This window comes from Cavia porcellus, unplaced genomic scaffold (assembly GCF_034190915.1).
Source record: "Cavia porcellus strain 051 isolate PalLab524CR breed Dunkin Hartley unplaced genomic scaffold, mCavPor4.1 scaffold_1, whole genome shotgun sequence".
NCBI classification, from domain to species: domain Eukaryota; kingdom Metazoa; phylum Chordata; class Mammalia; order Rodentia; family Caviidae; genus Cavia; species Cavia porcellus.
The window spans coordinates 89,658,627-89,681,528 of record NW_026947484.1 but is presented as its reverse complement, the minus strand read 5'-3'; the positions used below and the strand labels follow the sequence as shown (position 1 = coordinate 89,681,528).

Below are 22,902 nucleotides of genomic sequence, written 5' to 3'. Positions count from 1 at the left end.
GAAAACAAAAACACCAAATGCATCAATTCTAGGAGGATTCATGACAAATAAAAAGCAAACCTTTTAAAGCCTTTAAGGGTTTGGAAGATAATATATATAGAAGAATATTATCAGGGTCAAAGACTTCTTAAAGAGGATATAAAAAGCACCGTACTAGTCCTTTGATTTTGATAAAATTTGCTAAGGCAATTCTAAGATTCAAAAAAGGACAGTGTCTAAGAATATGCTAAGACAGAAGTAAAGATGTGCTCTGGAAACAGTGATATGAATTCAGTGTTGATGTCAGCTATGCATGTGTGAATTTGGGATACAGTTTTTTTTTTTTAATTTAAAGTGATTAAAAGCAGTTTCTCCTGTCATACCAAATAAACCTGGCGAGTGGCCAGCATTAGATGGAATTTGGGTAGTGGCAATAACTCATATGTAAGTACCTGTGATTGAACCTTTTGGTCCCTGCATTCTTTTACTTTCTGGATCATTTTCTGTATTAGTGCATAAATAATAGTACATAATGTTTACATTCCTTGTGGGGATTGGTTCATATGCATAATACGTCTTTATTCCTTTTTTCATCCCTTTTCCCTTTTCTCCCTTTTAAACTCCATCTATCTCTTAATTGTCTTCCTTTGTTGTTGTACATATTTTACAGTACATAATGCTTACATTCTTGGCATGGAACTGGTACATGTACGTAACACATTTTAATTTTTCCTCGTCTTCTTTTTCTCCTTCCCTTCCGCCCGTAATTAGTTCTTTCAAAGTCATCACTATTGCTGACTATAAATTGTATTTGGTCAAAAATTTTTTTTAAAAAATTGCACTGGGAGAAAAGAGGATGGATTTTATTTGGTGAAGTAATAATTTTAGGATAATGAGCTGTGCTATATGGTAGTGCCTTGCAGTTCTGAAGTCATTTTACTGTATAAATCCATGTACTAAAAGCACAAATCTTATGGAAAAATGGAGCCACAACACTCAAAAACTTTGTCAATAATACTTAAAAGGGTAATAACCTAATAAAGTGGCAGCACAGTTATATATATATATTACATGGTTAAGAAATACAGACATGATAAATGTTGCACTTTACCTTGAGAGGAGCCTCTTGTGAAAGTGTCTATTAGGTTTACACATTGTGAGTTACCATAAAGTGAGGCAAAGACAGTCTGTAAAATTGGAGGGAAATTATAACAACATGTGGATTGGCCTGGTTGATCAACATGATAGACCTAGGGAGCTAGGAGATTTTGAGGAGTGTGTGTGGTGTATATATTCCTACATGCCTTGGTTCATCAGGGTACAGTTTTCTTTGTTCCTTTAGGGGTTCTTGCAGATAAAACCATGCATAAGAAACACAAAATGGGGCTGGAGATTTAGCTCAGTGGTATAAGCCCATACCTGGCAAGGTCGTGAGTTTGTTCCCCAGTACCCTCCCCCATGCTTCTGGTTACTTAATGTATTATTTTGAAACAAATTTTTGTTTTTAAATTGCATTAGAGCAGAACTTATTGTGTTTCATGTTATGCCCAGTCCCATCATATCATTTGTGTGTTTGTGAAGATTATGAGTTAGGGTCTTTTTACTGATGTTCTGAAATAATTTCCTAGTATTTGACTGCTACACAACACTTTGTCATAGTGAATTTTAAAATTTTTTTTTCCAAGCTAAAAAATTAGTGATTTAGGTATAGAATCAGATTTTTGCTTCAGACTAGCAGTAATCAATGTGATACACAGAAAGTATCCGTTCTTTCGTTTCAAGGCAGCATATTACCTTCAGTGACCTCTACTTTTGATATGGCTGCCAGGATACCTTTAATCCATTTGAAAGAAAGCATGTGGTTGGTTACGTTTTGGGGGTTCTGCTAACACATTTGTTGCTTTTGTAAACTGTGGCTCTTTTACTCCAAAACTTAGCAGTAACATGTTTCCTGAGAAATCTTAATTCCTTGACTCTCTTCCTCCTCTGGTTTGGTTGATAGCAGGGATGGTGAATGAGGTGCTTGTTTTCCTGTCCTATAGTACGTGTTTGTTTTCAGGACTCATTTTCATGCCCTGAATCATAAAGTCAGTTTTTCTGCATAGCATTTCTATTTCTTCTCCTTAAAACCACATTTTTATTTCTACAGTGCTCTGGGTACTCATTCCCACTGCACCAAATATCATGCTTTGGAACTTTGCAAAGCTGGGTTTTCTCTTTGATAAGCTGTGTACTTTTTGATGGCTTAGATCATATCTTTATGTCTACATGTCATAGCCCTCAACAGTGCTGGTTGAGTGATTGCATGGAAAAAATATAAGGTTAGATGTTTAGGTATTTTGGTCACTTGACCAAAATATAAGGTTAGATAATGTTTAGGTATTTTGTTCAAAATACCTAAAGTGATCTTAGTACTTTTTTCAAATCCATTTTATTCAAAGATAAAAAGAAAGAAAAAAAAAAAGAGGAAGAATAACAAAAACTACAACAGAATTTCAGAGCACATCAATCAAGGGGCAACAATGGTACATACATTATGCATTGTCATCCCCAAATCATTTACCCAGAGCACAAGACATCTGCATTCAATTGTCCCGACAGTACCAGCACAAATCTTTCTCTTCAGCGAACTCAGAGCAATCAGTAGTATAACTGTCTTACTTTTTATATATATATATATACACATATCCATGTTTTTTTCTTTCAGCCTGAGTGACTTTAGTATTGTTCTTTTAGTAAAATGACTCATGCTTGTGCATTCAAAATTTTTAATAGTATAATATTTTCTTTGTAGACCAAATACTGTATAAATCTTTGATTTGGCACATATGGGTTCAAAAACAAATAAGGGCAACTTGGAACCTTGAAATTGAGGGGGTTTTGACACAGTTAAAAAAAATGCTATTTTTTTTTTTTTTGTCTCACTATGCAGTTTAGACTAGCCTGGAATTCATTATGTATCCTAGGCTTGCTTTGAACTGATGGTGATCCTCCTTCCTTGGCCTCCCAAGTGGCGAGATCATAGCCATGTCTGGTGAAACACCCTGTACTTTTCAACTTTCTATTGTAATATATGTAAAATTTAGTTTTCCAGATTTCAGGTATCTACACGTTAATGGGACACCCTCAAAAGAGAGGGAGGGTGTTAGTTCCTTTAAGGTAATAAAGGGCATGTGTGATAGTCAAAATCTGATGATTATGGAAACACTAAGCAACTCTTTGGATTGTTTTTAAGGTTTCTTTTCCTTTTTCCTTATAGGATCTCTTTGTTTTTCGACATGAATTGGCCATCATGAGGCTTGCTGCCTTTATGGGTATCACCATGTTAGTTGGAATAACTGGACTCTTTTATACACAACTAATTGGCATCATCACTGTGAGTATATTTTTAGTATAAAATGGCATTGTATGAACATAATACATAATCAGGAACTTAATGCTGAAAGTTACAGGAGATTTAGAAGTGCAAGGAGAAAATTACTCATTTTCTTGTATAGGTATGTCAAAGTTGGTATGCCTATACTTTTAAAGTTGTTATAATCAGATATAGAGCATACATACATTTTTTTTTTTGACGATACCCAAGGCTTTCACATTGAGCCTGTTTTTGGTTACTTTTGAGACCTTGTCTCACTCAGTTGAGCGCAAACTTGCTGTCCTGCCTTAGCCTTTCAGAATACTGGGATTATAAGCATGTACTACCATACCTGACAGTTTTTTTGTTTTGTTTTCTTGGTGATTTTTTGTATATTTACTGATTTATTAAGGTGCTAACTAAAAAGTGTTTACAGTTATTATCTGGGATGTCAGAAGGGCTTACTGCTCCCATTTTATGTTCGATATTGAAAAATCCTGAAATACTGTCATTTTTTTTTACATTTTTACATGAAAAATACACTTGTAAATATATTTAGTTATTTCCCCTTTTTATTATTACTTATGTTGGACTTGTTATTTATTTTTTTTTAATAATCTTTTTTTTGTCTTTTTCATTTTTATCGGTACCAGGGATCGAACTCATGGCTGCCTGCTTGCAAGACAGGCGCTTATGCCACTGAGCTAAATCCCCAGCCCCTGGACTTGTTATTTTTTTTAACACTGCTGAACTGGACCAGTTACATCAAACACATTATCGTAATAGTCACTAGTCCGCTCAGAGGTGCATTTACTTCACGAATTTTATCGGTCGGTTTGAGGCTAAATAATGACAGCTATGATTGAGATACAGTCTTTCTTCATAATTAGTATAGTCATGTCCCTTTATCACAAAAGACTTTAAAAATCATATTAAGAATTAAAAACATGATATACTGTATTATAGAAAATGTAGGGCAAGTATGCTTTCCTGTACATTTATGGTGTGAGTATAAATGAATATAACCTTGCTGGAGGCAAATTGTCCACATCTGTCTGAGGGATTGGTTCCAGTATGCCATGTAGATATCAAAGTCTTCATTGGCTGTTAAGCTCCTTAGGTAGAAATGGCATAGTATTTTCATGGTATCCCCTCTACACTTTAAATGATTTCGACATTACTTATAATTCCTAATATAATATAAATGCCATGTAAGTAGTTGCTAAACTGTATTGTGTAGGAAATGGTGACAGAAAACACTCTGTAGATATATGTTATTTTTGAAATGGTTTTGATCCATGTTTAGATAAATCCATGAATGTGGGATCTACAGATATGTAGGGCCAGCTATACACAGATCATATATATATTCATATAGTCATTTGATTTTTAGTAGGACTATCCATCAGTGAAAAACAGTCTTTCAACAAATTGTGCTGGGGCAACTAGATGTCCACATGCAAGAGAACTGAAGTTGAATCTTGACAAACATAGGAGTATGTACAATCAGGAATAATCTTTAGTGACCTTGGGTTTGGAAATATTATCTTAGATATGACACCTAAAGCATAAAGTCCCATAGAAAAAATGGATAAATTGGATTTAGTCAAAACTGTAAACATTTGTGCTTTGATGGACACAAGAAAGTAGAAACCAACCTTAGAGAATGAGAGAAAATAAATTGATCTGACCAGGAACTTTTATAACTCAATAATAAAGAGACAACCTAATTCAAATATAGTTGAATGATTTATCTAAAGAAAACATGAATAGAAAGTACACAAAAATATGCTGAAGCTCATTAATCATCATAGAAATTCAAATCAAAACCATACATACTGCTTTAAAACCACATGAATGGCTGTAATAATAAAAAGACAGTTGATAACCAATCACTGGTGAGGATGTAAAAAAATCAGAACCATTATTCATTGTTAGTGGGAAGGTAAATTTTGCAGCCACTTCAGAAAACTCTGGCAGTTCTTTAAAAAGTTAAACAGAATTAGTATTAGACTTAGCAATTCCACTAGGTACACACAGAAACTATACATGACTCTGGCAGCATTATTCATAATAGCCTAAACTCAATGCATAGTAAACTAAAACTGAATGAATACACAAAATAATGGTGTAGCCATACAATAGAATATTATGTGTTTATGAAAATACAAGAAGAAATGAAGTACTCATGCTTGCTACAACATGAATGAATCTTGAAGGCATGAAACATACTGAGAAAGACCACTTACATGGTTACATTAAATGAAATGTGCAAAATAGGCAGATCTATAGAGACAGAAAACAAAGATTTGTGATTGTCTAGTGCTGGGAGACTATAGATAATAGCTAAAGGATACAGGATTGGTTGGTTGGTTGGTTTGTTTTAGTGGATGATGAACATATTGTAGAAGTGAAATTACTGTGTTATGTAAGATTGGTTCATCTGTTTTATGAAAACTGCTGGGCCTTTTACTCAAATGATTATACCATTTTACATTCCTATCAATACATGAGGATTATGGTTGTTTCATAGCTTCATTATCTTTTTTTGTATTTAATCTTTTTAATTGTAGCTGTTTTGTTTTTAATAGATTCTTATTTTAACTGGAATTTCCCTGATGAATAATAATTTTAAACCCTTTTTCATGTGCTTAATGGCTGTTTATGGATATATGAAATAATGTTTGAATACATATTTATTAATTCAATTTGAAATACTTTCTAATATCCTCATGATTTCTCTAATAATGATGAGGATAAACAGCTTGGTATTGGTAACAATGCTAAGATCAAGAGTTTTCTCTTAAAATTTTTTTTCTATTTTTATGCTCACTCATAATTATCATTTATGATAATGAATTTAATTTAGTTCATAAGTCATGTCAAAATTGCCAGCTTATGCTTGTATGTTTTGAATTTATCAAAAATCATTGATATGAATTTATATGCTATAGTATGATAAGATTTTTCAAATTTCCCCAAAGTTTTACTCTTAATGGAAGTGAACATTTCAGAACATCATAACTAAGAGTACATGTTACCTAATGAGGGCTGTCAGGGATTTATAGCTGAACCAAACAGCTAGCTCCCCCATTATCCTCAGAGAGTTAAAGTTTTAAGATCTTCTAAGTATCCTTAATCTAAAATTGTAATATTCTCCTCTGACTTAGACATAATAATTAAATAATTATTTTTTGTTGATTTTAAATGTACAGAATATTGGGTTCCATTCTGACTCTGTTTTACTCAACCAGCATGTTAATATTTTCAAATTGTAGTTTTCCTTTTTGTTGTAATATGGACCAACATTTCAGTGTATAAATAGGGAGATCTAGTTCTGATGTGATGTTTCTAAAACTGAGTACAAGCCACATTTGTTAAATGATGTTCTCCAAACGTTTCACTTCTTTTCACATACATAAAGTACCCTTTTGGAAAGCTGTGTTCTAGACAGGATTATATCTGTTGAAACTGGACACATGTGAAACATTGAGAGGAAAATCCAAGTATTGAGAAAGAACATGAATATCTGTTAGTCTGGTCTTTAGTCACTGTACTTTCTCTTGAAAATAAATCACTATCAGTTTTAATTGCAGTTGCCTAGACTGTCATCATGAACCTCAAGTACTGTTTTTGAATTAAATAATAATGATAATAAGTTTCCAGAATATACTCCTCTCTGCATTGATTCTAAAAATTTTAAGGCTTGATTGTTTAACATGTTTTAATTTTTAAATCTAACAAATTAGCATTTAAATAAAATAGTATTTAATATTCTGATTAATGATACAGATTGTTTGCTTTCTTTACAAAATACATTTTTGTTTCACTTTTATGGTAAAACTAAGATTACCTACCTAAAATTTCACACCTGGACATGTTTTTGCTATAATCTGAATTCAAACAACTCCACAGTGTCAGGGAAGTGATAGATTTGTCAGGTAGTACTGTATAAGAAAAAAATAGAAGGTATCAGTAAATTTAATTAGTCTTTCTCTTTCCCTAACCAATGTACCCCAAACATCCAAGAGGTATTTGGGAAAACACTAGTGAGGATGTCATTTCATTATCTCTACTGTCAACTACTATACATTTTTTAATGGCATAGCTTAAATGTAAGCCTGTGAGAGAACAAATAGGACAAATGGTCTCTCTAAAAACATGAGGTTTCTGAGAGGCGGTACACCAAACTGATAGTAGAAGATAACAGGATAATCATAGTAGTGATAATCAGATGTCATTTTAGACCTATCAAGAGTAGATTACCTGTGACCCAGATAAAATAATTAGAAATTACTTATAATAGTGTATTTCTAATCTCATTTCCAGGGTTAAAAGATCTCAACATAACCAAATGTTTCTGTTAAACAGATTAATATAAAGTCTGTTTCTAACGGATTACTTTATTTTTATATTTAATTTTGAATAGCATTTAAATATACATATTTGTGCACTTTTACTGTAATTAATATTGGTGTTAAATTGTTTACAAAAACAAATCTGCTTTGTGGCATTCTTATTTAGAGAACCAGGTTATTGTAACTATTCCTTACTTAGACTATTTCTAAGTGAAGTGGTGATATTGTTACTTATGTAATGTAATAGCTGTTGTCATAATTATTGAGCAGTAGTTCCCACAGCCAAGAGGAATATTTATTCTGATGAGCACTAGTACTAACAGTGCTGGGTGATTGTGTCAGTCGTATTTTCAGTGACTGGGCTTGGAGGGAGTTAACCAAGAAGTGCTGTAACAGCTGGTCCAGCACATTCTGTGAGGGTCTGACAGTGAGCTATTGTTGGCCATGACACTCCTGACAGTTTATCTAAATTTTGTATACAAGCATTTTTGTTTCCTGGGCACTGTGGAGTTTATGTATAATCTTTTGATGCTGTCTCTGGAGCTTAGTGCTTTTTCAGTTGTGTTGAGTTTGTTAGTATGGTGAGGAAGATTATTTAGTTGCATTTTGGAAAAGGGTTTAATTTTACAAAGAAAAAATTAGCAAGGTTTTTCATTAGGTTTCACAGGTACAATGTTGGATTCTATTTGAATTACTAAAGATAGCTTAAAACAAACCCTTTCAAATTAAGAAAGAAAATCCCCTCCCCAAAGTACACTGGCTCATGTTTAACTCCAAAGTTAATGCTTGCTAAATAAATGCTGTATAGAAAGAATCACAAATGCAAGGGTGATTTAATTTCAACTTGATTATCTTAGGCAATGACAATTATCTTTAACATTCAAAATGTTAAATCAGTTTAAAGGAGATTATTAAATAGTACTTCATTAATCAATTAGTGGATTTACTTGCCTTTTAATATGTACTCAGTAGTGTAGTCTTGAGATTATTAATCCTTATAATTAAATTTTGCCAAGTATCAAAGCTGTGAATTAGCAGCATTTAGTAGTCTTCAAATTATGTTTGGTCTACTCCAAGTCAGCTTTGCAGATATGCAAATCATTACTAATTATACTGAACCCAGCTCTCTTAACATTTTTATAAAGGGAGCTCTGTATAGCATTTTTGCTTTTTTTTTGTAAATTATATTTTTGTTTAAAAAGTGCTCCACTTTTGTAACCTCTGGCAATAAATGTTCTTCCCTTTTTCAGCTAGGAACCCCTGCATGCCGCCCCCTCCATATCTTACTAGTTGGGATACATTTTCTTTTAGAGTCAAATTTAATTTTAGATTGAACTCAAAAGATAATTTCTTAGGCAAATATCAATTACCAAGAGAAGATGAATTCTTTACGGTAGGTACGATCTTTATTTTGTTCATTTTTAAGTCTATAAAAAAAGCCATAGTTTTTAAAAGAGGGAAACATTCTCCTGTATCTCTTAGTTAATGCAGACTAATGGAGGTTTTCAGGTATTTTGATCATTAGATCATACCTAACGTAAGTATTTCTCAGGAAATAAAGATAACCTAATGGTAGCAACACATAGAAAATACTTGTTTCTCATCATTCCTGGAAGAATGAGTCTTTTTTCCTGGATAGCTGGGTTTATAAATTTTATTTATATCCCCTTGAAAATGGAAGTTGTCTTGTTGATCCTGTCCTGGTGGGCACTGAACTTGTTGTCTCTTGTGTGAGGTGAAATTACCTGCAACAAAATATTTTCATTATTTTTTAAGTCTGAGAATGCTTCTGGTCAGAGCACAGAAGACCAGCACGCAGGTAGCTTTCATTTGTGAACAAAGACTCCATTGGCAGTAGAACCAGAGCATATGTATTACAGTGTGCCAGAAAATCTATTTATATTTTGCCCATGTTCTGAAACTTTGTGGAAGACAGACTAAGAGAACTGAATTAATTGATCTGGTGGATGAAATTTCAAAGCAGCTCAGCATTCAGGCTGTGGTATGGGGACTTTTTTCCTAGATTTATAGTGAGAGTTGGAGGTGAAAGGCAGAGTGGAAAAACGTGCAAAATTTAAATTTTGGTCCAGAAGGATCCATAAGTAAAGATTGGGCCAAAGGAAGTGTGGCTGTTAAAGAGATTTGCACTATTAAAAAGAAACCAAGTACTTTTTACAGGGACAAGACAGATGCTTTACAGCATTGGAGAAACAGCAAGATGCCACCTATTGCAACCTCAAAGGTGCAAAAGTGTAAACATTTCATGTGAGAACAGAGTCCCTATGACCCCGGCTTGAGAATGCCTCCTAGAGAACTGTTTCCCCCAGGATTTATTTCACTATATTTAGCCATCCAACTCTTCAAAGGCCACTAAAGCTATGGTTTAAGGGGCTTGGCTTTGGCATTGCCCACATGATGCTGTTTTTACAGGCATGTAGAATACCAAGAGTTGTGGTGTCAAGGTTTCCACCAAGATTTCAGAGCAAGGCCTGGAAGACCACGCAGTGTACCCCTGAGAGAGCAGTGCATAAAGCTGTGGAAATGGAATTATAGGTTCAGTGGAGTCCGCCAAGAACTTGGAGATGCCATGAAAATGGAATATTATCTGAGGAAAGCCACAGGCCATGCATGTGTGGGGCTAGCCTAAGAGAGAAGCCCTGTGGGCTGCAACAGCCAATCAGGGTGTGATCACCCAAGCCCACTGGAATTCACATTTGCCACCATGTGCCCCTAATGCCAGATACAGAGCTATAGGATTTACTGTTTGTCCTCCTGGGTTTCAGTCTGATTTCTTTTCCGTCCTTCTGTTGCTTCCTTTTAGAATTGGAATGTTTTACTCAATACCATTTACCTTGAGATTGTATAACTTGTTTTTGATTTTTACTAAGACTTTAGATTTTTAACCATAAGTTTGCCGTGAGTCTCAGAAGAGACTTCTACTTCGAGATGTTTTTGGGTGTGAAGTTGACAAGGTATGGACTGTGACCGTTATTCTTGATTTGTCAACTTCATTGGGTTAAAAATGCCTGGTAGATTAGCATGTTCCTTGATATGGATGTGTAGTGTGTGGAGGCATGACCTTGGATACTATAAGTGATCCCTAGCCCATTCTTCTAGCTCTGTTACTCTGACTTGTTTCCTGACCCCCATGAACTAAGCAATTTTGCTTCCTCATAGATTTTTCTTTTCTTTTGTTTTCTTTTTGGTACTGGGGAACAAACTCATGATCTTGTGCTTGCCAGGCAGGAGCTTGTGCCACTGAGCTAAATCCCCAGCCCCTTTCACATAGATTTTTGACATGATATTTCTCCTTGGAACCAGCCAACCATAGATTGTATCCTCTGAATCACTGTTCAAATTAAAACTCTTCTCCTTTAAGTATAGTCTCCCAATAACTGGAAAGCTTAATACAGTACTTGATGTTTTTATATACTGAAAAAAAACTGTTATTAGTTTGTGATGCTTTAAAGTATGTTCAGCATATAGATTTTTATTTAAAATATGATGGTGATTTTCCATTTATTTGGATATTACCTATAACAGTTTGTCAGTCTAATAGTAGGTCTTTGTTAATACAGCTTAAATTAACATTTTCTATAAGTTATCTTGTTTGCTGAGTTGTGTGTATATATATATATATGTGTGTGTGTGTGTATATATATATATATATATATATATATATATATATATAAATAGTTTTTTTTGTAGTGTCACGAATAGAACTCAGGACCTTGTGGTTGCCAGGCAGATGCTTGTGCCACTAACCTATATCCCTGGCCCTGTTTATATATATTTGTATTAGAGCCTTAGCAAAAGGGCAGTAAGATACTGTAGTACTATAGAGAGTGACTTTTCTATTAAAAAAGAAATTTTTTTACTAAAGAATACTAATGAGCTAACTTTAGTTTTCAGAGCAAAAGTTGTTGTGATATGGCAAATTCATTGACTGCCTTGTTGAATTTTATTGTTTATAGAAATTCAGAATCAGCAACAGTCTTTTGACTTTTAGTAATAATTGTTCATTAATGTCTTTATTGTGTCCTTTTGGGATTTTAGCTTATGGTCACTGACAGTTGACCTGAAAATAAATAGTAGATTTTTAAAAGAATTATCAAAAAGTAAGTATAATAAAAGATTTTATTTTATTTTATTTTTGTGAGGTTTTGTATTGAAATTTCTTTTTTGTGGAATAGTGTAATGTTGATTTTGTTTTTCCAGCGGGATTCCAGTGATGTATGTGAAGAATTTAAAACCATACCATATATAATCTTTTTAAATCTTTATAACAGTCTCTCAGGGAGATTAAAAACATTTTAAAATTACGAAGATTTAGTGAATTTGTTACATATGAGTATTTTTTATTTTTAATAGGATACAACATCTATTGAAAAGATGTCAAATTGTTGTGAAGAAATGTAAGTATAAAAGTAAAGTTCTAATGTTATTTACTTGAAACAATCAGCTACATTTGAAAACTGTGTATATATAGTAGAAAGATATTATGATGGCTTTTCTTGGTGCCTTTTCTGAAGCCCTAGATAGACAAGAATACCTCTGTCTTATATTTGGAGTTCCTCTACCCATGATAGCTTTTAAACAAAATATGTACTGATCATTTTTTGTTCCTTGTCTGACTAAAGTAAGTTAGATTATTTGTTCCAAAAGTACATCAAAAGAGATTTGCTTCTGTGTTGTTGACACACATTCTGTTAATCCTGAGATTCTCCTCTGCTTCAAAAGTTGCCCTAGGTTGATTGACGATGCAGATACAATATCTGTATCCAGAGTTAAAACTCAGCTGCATGCCACAATGAAAGCAAAGCTGTATTTGTGATGCTGGGACACAATTCATCAGAGTCCAGTAATGGATCCCCAGCCAACCTGTATTGTTTTAGCTGACTGAAGTGCACCATGGGAGTGCTGTCTTTCACTAATAATGCTGTCTTCTGTAGATCGAGGCCCCGAAAGCCATGGCAGCAGACCTTCTCAGAAGTTTTTGGCACTCGTTGGAAGATCCTGTGGTTCATTCCTTTCAGGCAGAGGCAACCACTGCGAGTTCCCTACCACTTTGCCAATCATGTCTAAACAGATGGATGGTGGGCACAGATGGGTCCTCCATGCTGGAAATGCGTTACAGGTTTTATGATAATAGAACTATGACAGTCTTCAAGTCAATTAAAATCCACCCACCAATCTTAGGCATCATAATGTGCCCCAGGCTTTATTTTAATAGTGATCTTGATCCTGTTGTGGGACTAATCCAAGATCTATATTTAAGTTTTAAAGCATGTTTACTTTCAAATTAGCTTTCCACAGGGATTTCTTTAAATGCTTTTGTTATTGAACTCAAAGGCAGTGATTGGAGAAATAATTGTACATAAATTTCTTTTAGTACTGACAGTGTTACAGATTTTAATTTGTGGGAAATTTCAGATTATTTAAACTTTCACTTTTAAGCAGTGCTAACCAAATCTGAATTTAATTCTTCAGGTTTTACAAAACTTGTTATACCTTCTTATATGTAAATTTTTTTCAAATATAGATTAAAATGCTTACTACTTTTTTATATGTGCTGCAAGATTTTTTAAATGCAGTTTAAGAATGAACAGTAACAAAGGGCAGTGTTTTCTTAGCAGCGGCTTTCTAATGTTTCCTCCTCTCTTCACCAAACCAAAATAGAAATACCACTGAAGGAAAATACCAACTACCTATCTTACTATAAAGAAAAGATTAATTTTTTTCCACATCAGTTTTTCCCTTAACTGTTGAAATAGTGATTGCTATTAGAATATTTTCTCCCAGGAGAAACTTGTGACCAGTCATTGTATATTCTTGTTTTACCCCAAGAATTTAATGAACAAATATGGTAGAAAATCTGCAATAATTTCAGTTATTTTTTCTAGTGTGGTATGTTAGAATGCATACATTTTAAAAATGCTATATAACTAGATAATATATAATGTACAGTATAAAAAGGAATATTGTGCTTTTAAATAAATATATACTTTTTACTTGTATTTATCTACTAGTAGATGTAAAATTACACATTGAAGGTTTAGGTAGATAGATATTGGGCAACTCGTATTGAAATTTTATTTACTAATAACTAGTCAGTATCTCATTATTAGCAGGTTACTAGTAAAGGTGACTAACTTTTATGTATCAGTAGTCACCTAAATTGAAGTTAAATTTCTGCTGGCTGAATATAAGTTGTGTTGCTCTAGAGATCTTTTTTTAGCTAATGTTAAAAATGTTTGTAGCTAATGTTAGGAAATGATTGTACAATAATGAAGTAATAGTAATGATCTATATTTATCATTAGTCTTATACAAATTTAAATTGCTAGTCGTAATCATCTCTTGGAAAGCAGAGAACATTGGTGTGAGGAAATATTTAGAATGCTTTCAAAAATTCAGCTTTTAGTTTTTTCATTAGAATACTGCAAAATCCATACATTTAAAAACATTATGTACTTACAGTTTTTCCTTAAGAGAAGATTAGAAGAGTCTGCTATTCTTGGACTATATTAATAATTTTCTTCTAATTTTGAAAGTAAGGTATCATACTGGGAAAAAATGAAGCAGAATGTTACCGGTGTTAGCCAATGGGCTATGGCTGATTATCCAAAAATTGTAAATACCTTCTAAAATATTCTGAAATAGTAGAATAAGCTCTTTTAGAGATATAATATTGTGTTTTTCATGTTTTAATTGTTTTGTTACTTAAAAAGTTAGAAATGGCAGATGAAAGTATTGGTGCTGATGAAATGTATATAGTAAATTTAATGTAAAAATATAAAGATTAATGAAACAAAATTAATATTAGACACTTTGGTTGGATCTTGTAAAAGCTAATTAGCCAAATTTGGAGGCAACACAACTAGTACAAAGAAGTAAATTGTAGGGCCGGAGATTTAGCTCAGTGACATAAGCGCCTGCCTGGCAAGTGCAAGGTTGTAAGATTGATCCCTGGCACCAAAAACAAAAAACAAAACAAGAAGTAAATTGTACATAATACAGGTAGATGTCAGTTGAATGCCTTATGTTGCATACATTCTCTTCACATGAGGACCTTGGGTAAACAGCTGAGCCAAGCAAAGGCCTTAAAGAACCTGTTCTCGTGGTGGCAGCAGCTAGGGTGAAGTGATGGAGGAAGTCTTTCCTGTTCTAAGGGTATGTGCTTTTGGTGTTGTTGGACTTACCACTTCTGAGGCATATTCTTTTCCCATCTTCCTCTTTACATTCCCTGGTCCTGTTCTGTCTGCATCCAGTTCTTCTAAGCTATGGAACTAAAAACTAAGGCACTAGATAAGCATAAGCTAATTTCCTTTGAATGGCAGAAATGCTGCTTATCACTATATTTACATAAAAATTTGTATTAATGTACATCTACGTAGACTTACGCTATAACTTCCCTTGTTCTCAGGTTAGCACCCCTAACCCTACTGTGGGATTTATATTTCTAATTCTTATTAGACTACTAGAGAGAAGCCAATTGGCAGTTTCCTGAGGATTACATAAACTCTAGTGTTCTTTCTGCGCCCTCTTTTGGCTAATTGATGTAATTGTGTTGACTCTAGAGATTTCCAGTCCCAAAAGTAAATTTTACACACAAATTTCGAACATGTCAGAGGTATATACTTGGAAAAGTATATGTATACACAGTAAAATTTTATGAAAATGAGTGTTACTATTTATGATGTTATTTTTAATCTATAAGAATGTGTTGGCTGCTTCATTTATGTACATTTTTTACTATCAGTACAATTTTGTATCTCATCAGAATAAACAAGGCATCTTGTATTTTATGTTAAACCTTATTTTGGCAAATTAACTCCTTAGAATTAGAAATGCTCTTTAAAATTTGTAGTTTATTACAAAACACAGAAATTTATTACAGTTATATGGCAACCATATAAGTAGTGTGTTTAACTGAGTATATAAAAATATATTTAAGTTTTTTCTGTCTTAATTTTGGAATGAATTTTTTCACTGGCTCTACTATCTTATATCTATAATAAGAGATTAGTACTCTTTCTGTGCTTTTTTTTTAACTTTCCCAGCATTGTCTGTATACCTTCAGTAGCCAGTTTAATATGTACCCTGCATATTCATGAAAATAACCAAAATAATGTTCAGCATTAGAAAATAAATATGAGCAGTGACATCACTGATATAGTCTCATGTTGACTAAAGTGTATCTTTATAAATTTTCCATTTAATTTTTGCAAAGATGCTTTTACATTAGCAAAGTGCTTTATTGACTTTTGGAGATGAAAGATTTTTACAAGGATACAGTTGCACCTCTTGAACAATCATATTTGTTGCTTTCTATAAACAGAGATGTTTTAAGGCTCACTGTAGATTGAAGATCATTGTCAAAAGTAGTCTGACTTCAGAATCCCCAAGCAGTGAAAATTCAGTTAAAGAATTTTTGGTATGTGGTAACCGAGACTTAAAAGTTTAAAAATATTAACCTGATGTTTCACTATAATAAAAATATCATACTATTCTGCTTAAGAGTTGTAATAAAAATATTTGTGGTTAATATAAAGATAGTTATTTAAAATTGCAACTAACTTATTAATCTCTTTTTCAGAAGAAAACATAATTTTTTTTTTGTCTTTTTCATTTTTATCAGTACCAGGGATCGAACTCACGACTGCCTGCTCGCAAGGCAGACGCTTATGCCGCTGAGCTAAATCCCCAGCCCCTAAGAAAACATAATTTTAATGACTTTGGGTATAGTTCAGTGCAAGAGCATAGACAAGGCCCTAGGCTCAATCCTTAGCAACCCCCCCCCCAAAAAAAAACCAACACACCAAATAGAGGGCATAAGGCTACATGAGCTAAACCTGTCAGAATTAGTCAGTGTATTTTTACTAATGCATAGAAGTCTCCTTTTGCCTAAGGATGGTGGCTAATTCTACCTATTGTTTTTTTTAACTTCCAAGTCACCTCCACACAAGTAATTAGAGATATGTTTTGTTCAAAAGTTATATTAATTCTGAATAAGAATCACAAAGACTTAGGACACACTCTGAAGCTGGAAGTGTGTACTAATTTAGATTATGGTCGCACAATTTTCTGTGTGTTCTATTATGAGACATTTCCAGTTATTCTCATGCACATTGCTGTAAAATCACAGTGTGTCTAGTTGTGGCTTAATGTGATACTAATATTCATTAATAGAGATGCAAGTTTTTCTCTGGACTTTTGCTAGTCTCCTACTACTTATGCTTCATGCATCACTAGATTACATAGTAGCTCAGGTTTACTATAGTTACTGAATAACGTTTTTTACATGACCTCTAATAATATACATAAATATGTCTGGGATTTATTTGGTCAAGTTAACACAAACATAAAGTAGTTTACTGACAGATGTAAGTATTAGACTTTCAGCAGTCCTACTATTGTTGCTTTAAAAAATATAAATATTGGCAAATGTAGTTAGTAAGTCATATATATTTAATATGTTCTACTCGGTAGTATTATTGACCATGTAATTAAGAAATGAGTAACGTCCACATTTTTTGCCTTCTATATTAGGAACTGTCTTCTGAATTTTATCTATAAATCAAAATTTTAAGTATGCTCTGTATTTAGCTATTCTCATTTGAATTTTGCAATATTCTACAGTAGAATGTGAGCAAGTGTTAGTAATTGAAGTATTTTGAATACATGTTATTTACTAGTTAGTATCAATATTTAGTAGTCTGCTTTGGAGATGATGGTTTAACTTCTGGAGAATGAATTCTCTGACTTCTTTCATTATAATTTCATTTTTTAGTAACAAAATTTACTACTTTTTTCTGCTATTCAGATGTTGTAATACTGCTAGTATTCATTTGAAACACAAATAACAATCACTTTAATATCCTTAAGTCACTGACATTACTGTTACTTTTCATTATCATAATTTTTACTATATCATATCCTTCTCCCCTTGTCATCATAGAGGACATATACCAATGAGTAGTAAATAGCCAAAAAATTGTATGAAGGAAATAAGGCAACTTAATATGCTGGAGAGAAGGCTAGATAAAGGATGAATAATCAGCATTGCATTAATGGGGTCAATTGAAGATAGTTCCTGTTACATCAGAGAATCTCTTTGCTTTTATCATTTTAACCTTATCTCTTGTTACCATTTTATTCTAAGAGTTGTTATGCAATAAGCATTTAGTTTGTGTTACTTAATCAAGGAGTTTACTTTGCTCTTTCTCTTTAACTGGTTAAATACCTTGACAAGTTATTTTTAATTTTAAATAAGTAACTGTAGAACATATGTTTCCTACAGTATTAAAAGTGTAGAAAATGCACCTATTTAATGCAGAGGAGAAATGAATAGATCACCCAAAGTTTGAAAGAACTGAGACCTTTTCTGTAGGTCTCTTTTGGCAAAGAAATGATTCTTAACGTTACAGAAAATTCTGTGACCAGAAGAAACATCAACAATTTAAATATAAAAAGTTATTTTCATCTTAATATTTGGGGTCTTTTAGAGTTGATACCTGGAAGGGTCTTTTTGTTACTATGTTGAATTTCCTGTAGTGTAGTGATATACTGAAACAATGTAGTGCTTACCACAGTTTTTCAGCACTTTGATCCTTTTTGATATTGATAGCTTTATATTGCATAAACAATGATATGGACAAAACAGCAAGGAAAGGTGTGTTTCTTTTTGTGACTTTGCTCACCAATTTGACTTAATACAGGGTTGGTTTGTAGGCTCTTAAAGGGAAAGCTTGTCTGCATTTTGCAAGCTCTGTGTTCTTACCAGTATGCATTAGTAATACTTTAACCTACTGGTGCCTGAAGTTAGTGTTTTACATCCTCAACAACTAAAACATCCTGGTGCTATTCATTGTAGCATTGAGTGACATTTTTAATTCCTGTACCAAAGAGTTAACTTCCTTTTTGGTAGACTGAAAGTTTTCTGTCTCACATCTTCGTGTTTGTAAAGTAGAAATGAATGGTATTAAGAACAATTTTTAACAGATCTTTTTTTGCAACTTCTGCCTCAATTTAATTTATTTTAAATGTGTCTCATTTAGGAACTCCTACCCTCCCTCTCCAGTTAGGCAGATTGGTAAGAATTTTAATTTTATATTTTAATACAGCTGGGCTACTTTAAAAGGTAGTTTAATAGGTGTAGTACTATAGATAATTGAAGCAGTTTTGTAAGTTATTTTTTTGCTTTTATTCCTGCAACATTGAGTAAAAAGCAATACTTTACTCTTTTATTTCTATAAATGAATTATACAGCATTTGGTTACTTTAATAATACTGAAATAAAATGCTAAAATGATGGGTTAATAATGGGTCCATTTTTTTAAAAAAAATAAAGAATTTAACATCTCTTTATGTGTATTATTATCCTTAGTGGCATTAAACAATGATATTGCTACATTGTCCACTTTTCCAATAAAGATAAAGAACACTTCAAAAAATGTTCCCAGTACAAAATATAAATGTACCTTGATTTAAGCAAAACTATTGGTGAACCTTACCAAATAAATAAGTAAATAAATATCCTGGGTATTTTAATTCACTTCACATGGAAATTCAGAGTAAGATTATTTTGAAAACTAATTTTACCCAATGATTCATTTTCTAAAAGTGGAGAAAAATACTCAAATGTAATTGTCCAAATATAATACTGCTATGTTTACTATACTGGTTTCCTATTTCTCCTAAACTTTAAAAACACTATCATTTAGTGTCCTTAAAACTGAAATTGACATGGTTAATCAGTCAGGCAAGATGGTAGCAAGGTACATATATTCAAAAAGAAGACAATCACATTCTGAAATGTTTACATTATTTTTGACCATCTAAAATCAATTTTTCCTTGATGCCAATACAGTGCAGTATATGGTTTTGCAGTGAATTCTGAATGGAAAAAAGTCTGAAATTTGTGTGAAACATAACTTCAGATCATATGACTGATAGGCAAGAATCTAAATAAATGTATTAGCGGTGAAAGCAAAAATTTGTTTGAAAGAAAAATGAGATGGAGCAACATAGTGTATCTGACTCATTTGTAGCAGTTTCCTAGATTGTGTTGTCATTATATTGGTTCTGAGTAATTTGATTCATTTAAGCATGCTTTAAATTATTGTAGCTGAATGTAGTTATTTTTCAAGTTATAAGGATAGTAAAGAATTCTTCACTAACCACTATCTCCCAGAGAGAATAGTTTCTAAAAACTTTAAAAAACCCACTTTAGCATAGGTATAAAAAAAAGCAACTAAAGGTATAATAGGAACATTTTCTACCATAGTCAGAGATACCAAAATGAATTGCAAGTCTGACATGAGGCATGATGGGAGGCTCTGGGGAGAACGGGCGTATGTGATCATGCCTTATGATCATCTTTTATGTCTCTGGAATTCGTACTTTGCTTGGTTGTTTAATATGACTGGCAAATTTAATAAAGAGACAAAACGTGTGTTATTTTGAGGCTCCTGAAAGTTTGTTAGTTCCAAATTCTGTACAGTATTATATCCTTTCTTTTCAGTGGTAGAGGGGTCCCGGGAATCAAACTCAGGACCTCAAGCTTGCCAGATAGGCGCTGTGCCGCTGAGCTATATCCCATTCCCATAGCCTGTCTTTTTAATTTGACTTTTCTTATATGTTAAAGATCCTGTTTTTAAACTTGTCAGGCATTTTCTTTTTATTTAGTATGTAAGATGTATAAATCTGAGTGCTGGTTTTCTGCATTGTTTACTGTTTTACTTTGTTATTGTAAGAGCATTTAAAGAAAATCTTCACTTATATTTATAATGCTAACTATAATAAGAAAAATAGTAGTTGAGATATTTAAGAATATATTGGGAAGGAGGAGGAAAGTGGGTAAAATTGGGAATCATATATCCAAGATGTACTTGTTTAAATGTAAAGTCTACACTGGTTCTTAAAATGAAAAACTATGTATCTACCTTATGAACAGTGATACTGTTTTTAATTTATTTTAGTGATTTGGTTTTATTCATGTAATATTCTATTTTCTTTGCAGATTGTTTTTAATTTAAATTGTGGCATTTTTACTTCTCTTGAAATGTATTATGTACTGTATTTTTAGAAATCTTATTTTTAAATAAATATTTTTTAAAAACAGAGGAGTCTTTTTTTCTCCCCCTTACCTCTTTCCTAAAATCAACCAAAGTCTAGATTTCAGCACTACCAGTGTGATAAGGTTTTTAATATTTGTGTATAGTTTTGATGAGTGTTCATAAATTAGAAGCCTTAAGATACTGTTCTGCCATAATTCCAAAATTCATTAATTGGGGCTGGGGATTTAGCTCAGCAGCATAAGCACATGCCTTGCAAGAAGGCGGTCGTGAGTTTGATCCCTAGTACTGATAAAAAAAAAAATTCATTAACTATCCATGAAGAACTTGGTGTAGATGCAAGGGCTGAAACTGACAAAAACAGTATTCCTAGTTAGAAATATTTATCTTGTTTTTTCTTGTTGGTTCAGGAATCAAACTCAGGACCTTGCCCTTTCCAGGCAAGTGCTGTGCTGTTCAACTAATCCCTGGCCCAGGAATATTTGTCTTAGAGATAAGCTGCATGGATATGTCACTGGACTGAGTGTGAGGAGGTTCCCAAAACTGAGAGAAGGAACCTTACCCACTTAAACATATAATATTTGCAAGCTTCCTGACTCCTGTCACAAAAAAAAAAAAAAATGCTTTGAGGACTAGTCAGTAAGGAGTACAGGAAGGGTTATTGGGCAGAAGTTTTAGTACGTACTTCAGTGGTATATACAGAAATGAGAGAGATTTCCTGGTACAGGAAACACTTATGCTTCTCTTGCAAGAGTGGGAATCCTGGGAAAAGGCAGCTCACTCCCCTGCCCCAAGAAGGGTACTAAACAATTTTTTACAGATATGAGCCCAGTTTTTGTGGGGGTGGGTAGGGGACTAGAAGATAGGTAATTTAGGATTCTTTCAACTCATTTAAGTTAGAATCCTGCTCTTCACTTTTCTCAAGCCAATTTTTAGATTTTCAATATTCCTGAATTATGGGTATGATATGTGTTGGATGGGAACAAACCTAAATTTAAAATGCTGTTATGGGCTAGGCTGAAGTGGCTCTTGTAACCCCAGCCCTTGGGAGGCTAAGACAAAAGGATCATTGCAAATCAGCCTGGGTTACAAAGTGAGCTTAAGGCCATTGAACTACATAGCAGACCCTATCTCAAAAGACTTTAAAAAAAAAAACAAACAAAACACTAATATATGGATCACCTTTGATAACTTTGAACTGTGTCCTGGAAGTACACAGTTTTTTAAAAGTACAATTTTTAGTTATGATTTCCTTGTCTCCTATCTTTTATTTATTCTATTCTACCTCAGATAGATTCAGTCATCCAATTTACTTAATATGTATTGTGCCAGATATTTTTATGGAGATATTTTTTCTTCTGGGAATAATCTATGTGCAATAAAATGTAAAATTTATATCCAGACACTTTTACATATATAAGTATATTGAGTTACTTAAAGGCTTTGCTTTTATGAAGTTATATTCTAAGACTGTGTAATGGCTTTTTGTCGACCTATTTGTTAAGCTTCAGGTAACTTACTTGTACATGCAAAAAGTCACAGTGTATATTAAAGAGTTGGTTAAAAAAATCACTTCTAAAGAAGTCATCTGTAATCTCTGAGATTGACAGTTCTTAATTTTAAAAATTCTTAATTTTCTATTGAAAAAATAATTTTGATGTTAACAAAAGTATTTGTAGATAAAACTGCATTTGATAAATCACAGCAAATCATTGTCTTAATACAGGCTTTGAAAGATTATAAAACCTTTAACATTGCTTTTTCTGTACTAATTTTTCTAATTCTTACTAGCTTTAATTTTTCTAATTCTTACCACCTTTTATACTAATTTGATGGTAAATTACAGCAATGTTCGAACATTTTGGTCTTGGATTCCTTTATACTCAGAAATTATCTTTGTATCAACAAAGTATCTTTTATATGTTACCAATATTTATTAGAAATTAAAATGGAGAAAAATGTAGGTGCTTATTTATAGTTCATTTAAGCAAACTAATTACATGTTAACACAAATATTTTATTTAGAGATCAGTGATTTTATGTTTCTTTCATATGAGCTTTCATATCTTCCTTTATAGGAGAAATTTGATTTTCATTGTTTCTGCATTAAATCAATTATTTTGACTGAAGTA

General features: G+C 32.7%; 1 protein-coding gene across 2 annotated transcripts in view; it reads left to right on the top strand.

The window, feature by feature from the left end:
• The window catches only part of Zdhhc21 (zinc finger DHHC-type palmitoyltransferase 21), a 55,869-nt gene extending 35,053 nt beyond the window's left edge, over positions 1–20,816 (top strand). For both annotated transcript variants that reach the window (XM_013155095.3, XM_005004711.4), the window contains 3 exons: positions 3,239–3,355; positions 12,064–12,107; positions 12,645–20,816. In XM_013155095.3, the coding sequence (XP_013010549.1) occupies positions 3,239–3,355; positions 12,064–12,107; positions 12,645–12,777 (294 nt within the window). In that variant the 3' untranslated portion in view covers positions 12,778–20,816. The remainder of the gene's footprint in view (positions 1–3,238; positions 3,356–12,063; positions 12,108–12,644) is intronic.
• The last annotated feature ends 2,086 nt before the right edge of the window (positions 20,817–22,902 follow it).